General features: G+C 52.8%; 1 protein-coding gene across 1 annotated transcript; it reads left to right on the forward strand.

Annotated features, from left to right (window-relative positions):
• Positions 1–1,272: 1,272 nt before the first annotated feature.
• LOC309685675 (olfactory receptor 14C36-like) lies at positions 1,273–10,224 on the forward strand (the record flags this gene model as incomplete). Its single annotated transcript, XM_082501404.1, has 2 exons — positions 1,273–1,300; positions 9,230–10,224. 2 exons carry the CDS (start codon positions 1,273–1,275, stop codon positions 10,222–10,224), a joined length of 1,023 nt encoding a protein of 340 aa, XP_082357530.1.
• Positions 10,225–11,454: the final 1,230 nt, after the last annotated feature.

Genomic DNA, 11,454 nt, shown 5'->3' on the forward strand with positions numbered 1-11,454 from the left:
TGGTGGTCATCCAAAAACCCTGTCAATACCCAATTCTCTAGTCAATGGTCCCAACCGCTTGGCTTCTCTACCATCTAAGTCCAAACTATCAGCTCCAGTGTCCCAGCAATCGAGTAGCCAAATAATCACTTGCTCGCCTTCCTGACAGCCGTAATGCTTACGTATGTCTCGCAGCTCACTTAGGGATAATGATGGAGTGGTTTCCTCTGTTTCTTCATTGTGTGATGTCCCTGACTGCCCGTTGCTATCTGGTCCTATTGCACATCTCGTCTTACGCACAGAGTTGACTGATACCGGCACTGACTGGGTCTGTAGTTCAGCTGCATCATCCATCACCAAGGTCGGAGTAGGTGTAATACTTGTTGCAGCTGCGGGTCCTGTCATGGTAGCCAGCGGGGTCTGGAGAGGTGCAATGTCCGTCATGGGGGCTGGCGGGTGCTGTGCAGGAGAAATACTGTGCAGTGCCTGACATAGGAGCCGGCGGGGTCTAAGCCAGCGGAGTCTGGATCGGATGGATGCCTGCCATGGGGGCTGGCAGCGTCTGAGTGTCGCAGGGGACGGCAGGGTCTGTGCAGGCGCGATGTCTGTCACAGGGACAGGTGGGGGCTGTGCAGGTATGATGTCGGCTGTGGGGGCCGGGGGGTTGCCGCTGGACACTTCCCTATACTGCAGATCCACCAATGAAGAAGAAAGAGCCCGCAAAATTTAATTACCCAAGCACAATAACCAAAACATTCCAAGGGTACTCCAGACTTTCAAAAACTGTTGCTATTGATGCCACTGGCGCATACAAAGACTCAAGAGACATCCCCCCTCTTGCTAAATGGCCCATAATATAACCCAAGGTGTAATTATGCACAATGTCCAACATAGGCAAAGAAGTTGATGCAAGATTTTTTTTTTTTTTTTTATTAAATGCATTGAGACACTGGATCCCCATTTACAGAAGTCTCTGGGTCAAACAAGATGTGTGGATACTTAAGTAGGAAGAGATGAATAATGACATTTCTTTGAAGACAAAATCATCACAAGTGGAAAAACAATATAAACAGTATTGTTTGGTCATGACATACAGTGGGACTCCTTTGCAGAAGCACGTAAGTACTCTATGGTTACCGAAAAATTTCCAATCAGTTTCCTAAGGTCATCCTTGAGCTCCTGGTTCCTCACACTGTTGATGAGGGGCTTCAGTGTTGGAGGTACCACCAAATGACAACCAGCCATCACCAGATGCAGGGCTGGGGAGGAGATGGAGGGGGACTTCAGGCAAACATGACAGTAGTGACAGACAAACAGCCAGGTGAGGGAGGCATGTGGAGAAGGCTTTGTGTCGCACTTGCTCAGAGGGCATCCTCAGCACCACCTTCAAGATCTGCACATAAGAAAGCATGAGGGGAAAAAAAAATGCCACCAAAAATAGAAAGGCACTAAAAGGAATAAGCCCAACTTCCCTGAGGTAGGAACGTGAGCAGGAGACCTTGAAGATGTGGGGGATTTCACAGATGAACTGGTGCAGGGCATTGCCCTGGCAGAGGGGCAGTGAAAATGTATTGGCCATGTGCAGCACAGCATAGGGAAAAACACTGCCCCAGACAGCTGCTGCCATGCGGACACAAGCTCTGCTGCCCAGGAGGGTCCCATAGTGCAGGGGTTGGCAGATGGCAACATAGCGGTCATATGCCATGACTGTGAGAAAAAAAAAAACTTTGCTGAAATGAAGAAACTGAAAAGAAAGATTTGACTAGAATATCCTGTGTAGGATATGTCCCTGGTGTCCCAGAGGGAATTGGCCATGGCTTTGGGGAGAGTGGTGGAGATGGATCCCAGGTCCAGAACAGAGAGGTTGAGGAGCAAGGAGTACATCGGGGTGTGGAGGCGGTGGTCACAGTCAATGATGGTGATGATGAGGCCGTTACCCAGGAGGGCAGCCAGGTAGATGCTCAGGAAGAGCCCAAAGGTCAAGAGCTGCAGTTTCTGTGTGTTCAGGAATGTCAAGAAGATGGAATCTGTCATGGAATTTCCATTGCACTTTGGTCCATCAGGACATGGAGGGCTCTTCATAGAGGAAAACGCATCAATACATTTGGACAGACTTCTCATTTCTCTCTATTCCCTTTGTCATGGGGCTGCTGGATATCACAGAGATGCCATGGGTGAGCTGTGCCCTTCTGGAGCCCAGCTGGCTTCAGCCCAGTAGGATCTCACTGGGAAAGAGTGGAATGTCCTAAATATGGGATGTCCTGAAGGGCAAATTAGCTCATTTGTATCACCCTGACCCTGCAGATTAGGGGGGCGCTTGGACATTTTACTCCCATGGAAACATCTGCATGGCAGTAACCACAGGTATTGTTCATGGCTGAACGCAAACCCACCACAGAAACTCCGGTGATACCAACAAGGGGAGCAGAGGCAGAAGGGGAAATGTGGAGAAATGCCATGAGTGTTGCTGTGAGGAGGAAAGAGAGGGACAGAGGGTTGGGCTCTGCTGGGTGGAAGAGGAGACCAGGGCGTTCCTTCAGAGTGGGTGTCTGCACTGCAGGGGATGGCAGGGAGGGTGCCCAAGTCCCCTCTCCCAAGGTGTTTGTGGGAGCAGGTCCCTCCGACTCCCTGCCCACGTCTGGGCTGCCTGGAGCTGTCCCTGCCGGGAGCTGTTTCTCTGTCCCAACATCTCCTCCCTGCCAGTGCTCACTGACCCCATCCCTCCCGCTGTGTGCTCAGCTCTGCCCTGCAGATCCCTCCTGGCAGCAGGGCACTGCCCAGGGACATCTCTGCATGCCAAGAGGATAAGAAGAGGCTCAGACAAACGCTAACGAGAACTGGGGTCTCCGTGCCTGCTCCAGAGTGGAGAAAAAAATTTCACATGTCCCACTGTCAGGGATGTCACAGTCAGGGGTGAGAAGGTAGAATTGAGGCTCCTGAAAGAAGGGAACAAGGCCAAGAGCAGGAGTTCAGGAGAGCAATCTTTGGCCTTCTGAGGGACCTGATCAGAAGAATCCCATGGGATACGGCCCTGCGGAGAAGAGGGGAGCAGAGAGCTCTTTGCTAGTCAAGGATGGACTCTTGCAGCTCCAGAACAGTCCACCCCATCATACAGGAAGTCTGTCAAAGCTGGCAGGAGCCTGGCAAGGGTGAGAAAGGAGGTCCTGACTAAAATGAAGCATGAAGGGGCAGCCCAGAGAAGGTGGACGCTGACTGGCTTCTGGCCTCAATGATTCTTTGACTCTGTGCTGGAGAGAGCCATTTGCGTGAGCGTGTGCTTGTCTGTGCCTGGGGGGAGCAGGGGGACGAGGGGATCCCGGGGCCAGGTTCTGGATAGATGGAAGGTGTCAGACCAGCTCTTGGAAGGATCCGTTTTTGCTGTGTGTCTATATGGGTAGATATCTTACACTAACATAATACAGCACACAAAGAGCCCACCCTGTTTCCCTCTCTCCACTGAGCGTGGTTTTGATTGCCCTAGAAACCTCTTTGTGCACCACGGGTCTTCCCATGATGAGGATGCATTTGGGGGGGGGGGGGCAGGGAGGCTGGGTGAGTAGAGGGACGAGGCTGGCTCTGACAGGGGCCATGAAGCAGCTGCCCAGAGGTGACAGCAAGGACATGACAAGGAAGAAACTTATCTCTTTTGACGTCATTGTCTTTAGGAAGGCAAAGATCCCCTTGAGCCAGTGGTTGCAAGGAAGGTCAAGAGCAGAAAGAAGGCTTAGGGGGACCTCCTTGCAGCCTGTCAGAACCTAGGAGGAGGTCATAAAAATGCGGAGATAGGCTCTCCACCACGGTGCATATTAGGAGGATGAAAGACTAGTGTTGGGTGAAAGAGGGGATGTTCAACCTGGAGATAAGGAGAAGATTTTCCGCCAGTGTCAGGGCTTGTCCTGAGCCGGGTGGCCATGAGCCCCATCTGCCCTTCTGTCTGCCATGGTTGGTCAGGTTGCTGTAACAGAGGTGCGCCCAGGATCAGAACCCAGGTGGGCCTCTTCCACCTGCCTCACCCCCTCCCCTCCCAAAGGACGGAATTCCTCTTGGGTGGGGTCTCTGATGTGCTGGATGACCTCAGCATGCCTGCTGGCCAGCATGTCTCCTGAGGGCCAACCAGGCTGCTGCTGTGGAAGTGCCCTCAGAATCATCACCATGCCAGCCATCTCCCCTTGGCCTGCCACTCCCCTTTCCCTCTGCCCCTATCTTGGTTCTGCTGGGAAGAGCGGTTTTGTGATAAACCTCTTGTCCCCAAACTGCTGGGGCCAGCTGCTGCACAGTCATGCTCCTACAACAGTAGTGGCCTCACAATCAAATCAGAACTTGTCTCACCTTTGCCTATCTCTCCCCATCCACTCCCTTGACTCCTCATCTCTGCTGGACCCCACCTTCAACATCCAAACCCCATTACTGGCTTTTCCCTCTCCTCTGCCCCACGGGTTGCCAGAGACAGGGTGGCACACCTTACGTTTAAGCTTTGCAGTGCTCATGCATAATTCTTGTGATAAAGTGAGTGCTGAGATCAGACTCTATGGTGTGGAGCAGTTAAAAGAGCAGATTGACAGCGATGGCCATCATGTTGGTTTTGCAAGGGGGGGCTTCTGTCTATATACTAAAAGGATCTCCTACTACCAAGATGTGTTTGGTGTTTCAAGCTGTCACTTACAGAGGTCCCACAAAACTGATCTGCAGTTTTGCCCGTGGGCTTCCAATATGTTAGTGCTGGAGTTGGGCTTTTTATCCAGGGTTGTCTGCATGGGTCATGGCACAAGAAAGGCAGTTCCTACACCAGAGATATACATCCTTCTTCAAGTTAGGCCCCCACCCGCTGCTCAGAGTGTTTGTCTGAGCTCACGCATGAACTTCGATAAACTCTCCTTGAATATTCTGAGGCAAAATCTAATGCTTATTGCCTTCTGCATCTACAGCGTAATAAATATTGCTTTCCCTTTACTATGCAGGCTGACCTGATGGGTCTTTTCACATTAATCCTTTTCATTGCCTTGGTTGGAAGCTGACATTTTCCCACCTTGGGTCTAGATTGGTTGTGACTTCTGTTCGTGATGATATGTTACTCTGCTGGAAGCTGAGCTGCTGTTCCAGCTTTCTGTAGCTCATTTTCTAAAACCTTTAGTTCTGTTTCTAAATCTTGTGCTTGTCCAACTTCTAAGTCCAGCTGTTTGATTTGTAACCAGGGTCTATGTCTGTTTACCATGAGATCTTCCTCTCAAATTTTGATTAAGATGATTGTCTTTATTTTGGGAAATTCCTCCTCCTTCAATTTACAGATGGCTTTTTTTGCACATTCTTTACCTCGTCATCCATTTCTCTCAGGAGATCCTGTGAATCATACATGGCACACCACAGGGTTCCAATGGCACCGGCTTCCTTTTTCACTTTGCAATGACTAACGTAAACTTCACAGGCTGGAGAAGTGGGATCTGCTACTTTAAGACAGTGGGATCTCCTAGGGCATTGCCCTGGTTCAATCACCTGCTTATTGAGTTTGTAACATCCTTTTCCTCCTTAACGTATATTTTAGCTCAAGCTGCATGGTCTGTTTTATGCTGTGCACTTCCCATACAGCCTTTACACAGGCAAACACTAACAGGAATTTTGCTGCTCCAAGCGACTCAGTAGAAAAGAGTTTTAAATGTGTTTTCCGTAAGCTCCAATTCCAGATTGACTTTCCTTCAGAGGTCCATTGGTTCTGAGCATCCAGAAAGCCACACCAAAGATGCGTTGTGGGTCATTTCAGTCACCACCATCACCCACAAACCTTCCACTTTGACTGCAGGGCTTGCCTCTCCGTTTACAGACCACGCAATGAAGTTGGGATGAGGCTGTTCGTTAGGAGAGCTTCCCAGACAAGATGCTACTTCAGCCCAGCCAAGGGTGTGTCAGGGACAATTCCTCGAGACAGCGAACCAAATCTTAAATGAACATGAAGTTATTTATGGCTGGAATTCTATGTGCAGGAGCAAGGACTGCCTTCAGTCCAACAGTGCAGTTCCTTCACCCTTCTTGCGGTTTGGGCCGGCCTGGCCACTGCGACAAACGACAGATGCTCTCCCTCACCTCTCTTTCCAAGGAGAGGAGGGAGAGAGAGAAAGGACTTGTCAGTTTAGATAAGTTAGTCAGTTTGGGGTCACTTCTCATCTCCGCTCCTATCCAAAGGTGTGACCCCTCTACAATTTACTGCTTCCGACCCTCCAACGGGGCATATAACAAAGTGAGCTGCCCTTGGTTGTTATAGCAAAAAGTCTAAGCAAGAGCCTCTCTGCATACCATGCCTTGGCATAAATTATATACAATCAGGTTTTGTCACTCTGAGAGCCAACAACTTATGCACAATATGCATTAAATTTCAGAGAGTTCAGTTAGTTCGAGGAGGCTTGGCTGCAAAGTCAAATTACTGAACAGAAAATGGGTTCTGTTTGACCTCAAACCAGCACAGGTGGGCTGTTCTTTTGGGAGGGTATTAGGAGAATAAAAGAGAAGCACTTGAGATTTCAGGGAATGGAAAGAGAAGCAAAGGATGCTGTTGGCCTTCTTTGCCCCTGGCTCCTGTTTTGCCTAATGAAACTGAAGGACCAGCAGAGCCTTTCCCGCAAAGCTGCCACCCAGCCACACTGCCCCTGCCCTCTGTCATTGCACGGGGTTAGTGCACCTCAAGGGCAGGACTTCAGAGTTCTCTTTATCGGACATCATGATATTCCTTTTGGCCCATCCCTCTGGCCTGTCTATGTACCTCTATGTTCCCTCCCTCAACCTCCATGGCCTTTCAATGATTACGGAGTATTATTGGACACGTTGGGACATTGGCTTACCCTGTCATCTCCCTCAGCTGCCACCCTTCCTGTCCCATAGACTGGTAAGGATTGTCTTAGTTAAGGTGACTTGGGAACAATCCACTGCTGGTGGTGTTCCTCCAGATTCCTGCCCCGAGACACAGAGCCCTGGGAGACCTTGCTGGGGCAGACTGAGGCAAAGAGGATGTAGAGAATCTCAGATATAGCTCCACCCGCTCTCTTAAACTCAGCAGTGGCCACACAGTGGCTTTGTTTCTCCTTGAACTCTTCCTGAAGGAGTAAACACTCATTCTGGTGCCCTTGAATTGCCTTTCAGGCTTAGATTGAATTGCGATCTGGACTATAGCAGAGCTTGGAGGAGGCTGTCCTTGAAGACCAGCTGGACTGAGCTCTGCCACCATGTCACAGATCTGTCTGCCACAGGAACGGCTCCAGCTCCTCCTGTCTGTGCCCCTGGCTGAGATCATTGCTGCACGTTTGGGCTGAAGCCCCCCAGCTGTGGCACCAGGCAAGCGGTGACTTGCCATAAGGAATCCTGGTACCAAGAGTCCAAGAACCCGTGTGTGCTACTGATGGGACAAGAAGAGGGGGTACTCATGGCCAGCTCTTCTGCTGAGAGAAATAACACTGCTGGAAGTAAGTGTCTCTGCGCAGATGAGGGAGGGAACATGAGAGATTGCATCAGCCTTTTTCACAGGCGGTTCCCCTGGAGCCCCAGGGACACCTCCAAGGAGCCCAGAGGGGACAGAGGCAGTGCCAGCGTGGGCTGGTCCTCTGCTGCTGAGCTGGGCCGGGGTGCTGGGATGGAGGGAGCTCCTGGCAAGCGGGCAGCGCTGCAGAGAGACAGCTCTGCCCAGGAGCAGGGCTGGGGGCACTGCCTGCAGGGAGAGAGGGGAGACCTGCGAGGCAGAGTGAGCTTAAAGGCAGTTGGGAGTGGGGGGTGCTGAGAGCTCAATGGGGCAGAAATCTTCACCAGCCTCTGTGTGGTAAGTCTCAGGGTGCCGGGCAATGCAGCTCCAGTTCCTGGAGGGATCTCCTCAAGCTGGTCCATCTGAGAGCTGCTGGGCTCTGTCAGGAGGACACTCTCAGTTTCTGTGCTGTAGAGGAGGAGGATGTGCTCCAGAGCAGAGCTTCCCTGCTGCCCGGTGAGAGGGACAGGGCCCGAGGGCTGCCTTCTGCTGGGGATGGTGGTGGAGGTGTGCGTAGGGGTGTGCAGGCAAGGGTGGCAAAGGGCTGTCCTTGCCAGCAGGGTCCCTGCACCCCGGGGCTGTGTGCCGGGGCAGGGACTCTGCCAGGGTCAGCTCTGCGCCTGCCCGGGGAGCTCCCACGGAGCTTCTGTGGGGAGAAGCAGTGGGTGGAAGGAGTGACTGCCAGCAAGGCAGATGCCTTCTGTTGCTGAGATGGACCTGTGTGGGTCAGGGCTGCTCCCGGATCCCCATCACCCCCAGGACATTTGCACAGAGTCCTTTTGAAGAAGGACATCGAGGACTTTTCCCCTGAAAGAGAACAAGTCTGTGCTGTGGGATTTCTCCTCTCGGGTGCTGGGTGGGCAGTGGGAGGTGGGAAAGGATTTCTCCTTTATGGAGAAGGCATAGAGACCCTCATTCTCAATAGCACTTCCCTGAACCCCTCCTGAGCCCCAGCACACCCAGAGATGCCCCCGGGCAGCGCTGTGCTGCCAGGAGGGGTCTGCAGGGCAGAGCTGAGCACACAGCGGGTGGGATGGGCTCTGGGGCACTGGCAGGGAGGAGACCCAGGGGGCAGAGAAGCAGCTCCAGGCAGGGGCAGTTCCTGGCAGCCCAGACACAGGCAGGGACAGAGGGAGCTCCTGCCAGACATGGCCAGGCAGGGGGGATCCCGGCACCTCCTGCCATCCCCTGACCTTCAGACAACTTCTCCGCAGCAAGCCTCTGCTCTCCTCTCCCGCCCACCCCACAGCCACAGGGTCCAGAGCCCGAGATGCCTTCTCAGCAGCTGCACCTCCAGTCCAGGAGAAGTGAGTGTGTCCTATAAGTGATGCACAACATAAAAGCAAGTGTCCTTCAGTGTCTCTGGAGACACTGTCACTGAGGAGAAGGCTTCACTGCACGCCTGTCTGACTCCCTCTCCTCGCTTCCTTTTTTCAGAGCACAGGCGCATTTCTCCTCGTTTCCCCACCCCTCTATTGAACTCTGCATCTAAGGAGTTGGGGAGGGGGTGCGGGTCAGCTTCTCTTCTGCCTCTGACTCTGGGAGTCCTGCCCCAGACGTGCCCTCATGGAAAGTAGGTGTCAAAGCAGTATTTTGCCTGATAAGGGAGGGTGTCTTTGAGTTTGTGGGGTTGGGAATGAGCTGGGTCATTCCTCATTCAGCTGTGGGAGGGGGATTTCTGTGAGGAATGGCATTGGGATTTCCTCAGAGAGGTCTCTCCCAGTTTGTCACTGCCTTTTCCTCCTTGGACAGGTCCCCCTGCCCAGACACAGAAAATATCCAACAGCAGCTCCATCACCCACTTCCTCCTCCTGGCATTTGCAGAAACACGGGAGCTGCAGCTCTTGACCTTCGGGCTCTTCCTGGGCATCTACCTGGCTGCCCTCCTGGGAAATGGCCTCATCATCACCGCCATCACCTGCGACCACCGCCTCCACACCCCCATGTACTTCTTCCTCCTCAACCTCTCTGTTCTGGACCTGGGCTCCATCTCTACCACTGTTCCCAAAGCCATGGCCAATTCCCTCTGGAACACCAGGGCCATCTCCTATGCAGGATGTGCTGTCCAGCTCTTTTTCTTTGTCTTTTTCATTTCAGCAGAGTTTTATCTTCTCACCGTCATGGCCTATGACCGCTACATTGCCATCTGCCAACCCCTGCACTACGGGACCCTCCTGGGCAGCAGAGCTTGTGTCCGCATGGCAGCAGCTGCCTGGGGCAGTGGGTTTCTCTATTCTCTCCTGCACACGGCCAATACATTTTCACTGCCCCTCTGCCAGGGCAATGCCCTGGCACAGTTCTTCTGTGAAATCCCCCACATCCTCAAGCTCTCCTGCTCTCATTCAGACTACCTCAGGGAAGCTGGGCTTCTGGTAGTTAGCATCTTACTAGGATTCATTTGTTTTGCTTTCATTCTTTTTTCGTACGTGAAAATCTTGCGGACTGTGCTGACGATGCCCTCTGAGCAGGGACGGCACAAAGCCTTTTCCACGTGCCTCCCTCACCTGGCTGTGGTCTCCCTGTTTGTCAGCACTGCCATTTTTTCCCACCTGAAGCCCCTCTCCATCTCCTCCCCTTCCCTGAACCTGTTGGTGTCCTTTCTGTACTCAGTGATACCTCCAGCAGTGAACCCCCTCATCTACAGCATGAGGAACCAGGAGCTCAAGGATGCCCTAAGGAAATGGATCACTGGTTTCTTCTCAGAAGCAGCAATGAACTGCCCATTTCCTTCTACATATCACTCGTAATGTAACTCATTACAGGCCCAGACTTTCTTGGCTAGGTTTTAACCTTTCGTTTCTTTGGGTTTTAGCTTTTCATGGTTGTATGAATGCTGTCAACAAAAGAACAGAGCCATCCTTCATCCTATTTCTATGCCAGCATCTGCCTGTCTTCTGTGAGCCAGAGACCTTCAGTAAATATAGAGCTGCTCTCTCTCTGTGTGTTTAAACAAAATAAAGGACCCTGCACTGACTTGTTTGTCTGAGATCCTTTCTCCGAGAACTTCTCTATAGATGCAGGGGCCTTGTCTGTGTGCTGAGGTGGAGGGGGCAGGAGCCACCCGAGCTGGGTCTGCCTCCCAGCCTGACCAGCATGGCCCTGGGCACCACAGCCCCCGGCTCTGCAGAGCTGCACCACCAGCTCGGGGGCTGTGGGACACCTGGGGAGGGGGTGCAGGAACGGCTGGCCAGGCCAGCACGGATGAGCTCTCTCGGGAAGAGGCTCTGAGGGGAGATGGGCTGTGGCGGGAGAAGTGCAGGGCACTGTGTGTGTGCAGGGCAGCCATGGCAAGAGGAACCCTTTGCTGCGGTGGGGCAGCTCGAGGCAGGCTACCCTGTCCGTGGGGCCAAAGGGCCTTCCTGAGGGTGCCCTGGGCCAATTCTCTCATGCCATCCTGGGAAGGACGTTTGGCAGGGGTGGGCTGCAAGGGGTGGGTATCTCCTCAGCATGAAGGCTGGCTGGACCAGTCTCAATGGGGCTGCTCTGCTGGTCTGTGCTGGGAGAGAGCAGGAGGTGTCCAGATTCAGGGAGGGTGTGGGCTGGCAGGGCTGGCAAGTGCCCCAGAGAGGAATACCTCAGGGAAGAGCTGAAGTGTGGGAGTGTGCAGGGTGGGGACACACAGCAGTGTCCTGGCACAGCCGGGCTCCTGCGAGAGACATGATGGACCAGCAGAGCAGGGTCTGGGCTGTGCCTGTGCCCACTGGACACCCCGGCGAGGTTGCCCCAGCGCCATCATCACAGAATCACAGTATCACAGAAACTCCTAGATTGGAGAAGACCTGTAAGATCACATAGTCCAATCATTACCCTAACACAGACAAGCCCACCACTAAACCATATCCCTCAGCACTATATCTACACAACCCTTAAACACCTCCAGTTATGAGGGCTCCACCACCGCCCTGGGTAATGCATTCCAATGCCTGATGACCCTTTCAATAAAGAAATTATTCCTAATATCCAGTTGAAACTTCCCT

The sequence above is a fragment of the Vanellus vanellus genome (assembly GCF_965231255.1).
Source record: "Vanellus vanellus genome assembly, contig: HAP1_SCAFFOLD_185, whole genome shotgun sequence".
NCBI lineage: Eukaryota > Metazoa > Chordata > Aves > Charadriiformes > Charadriidae > Vanellus > Vanellus vanellus.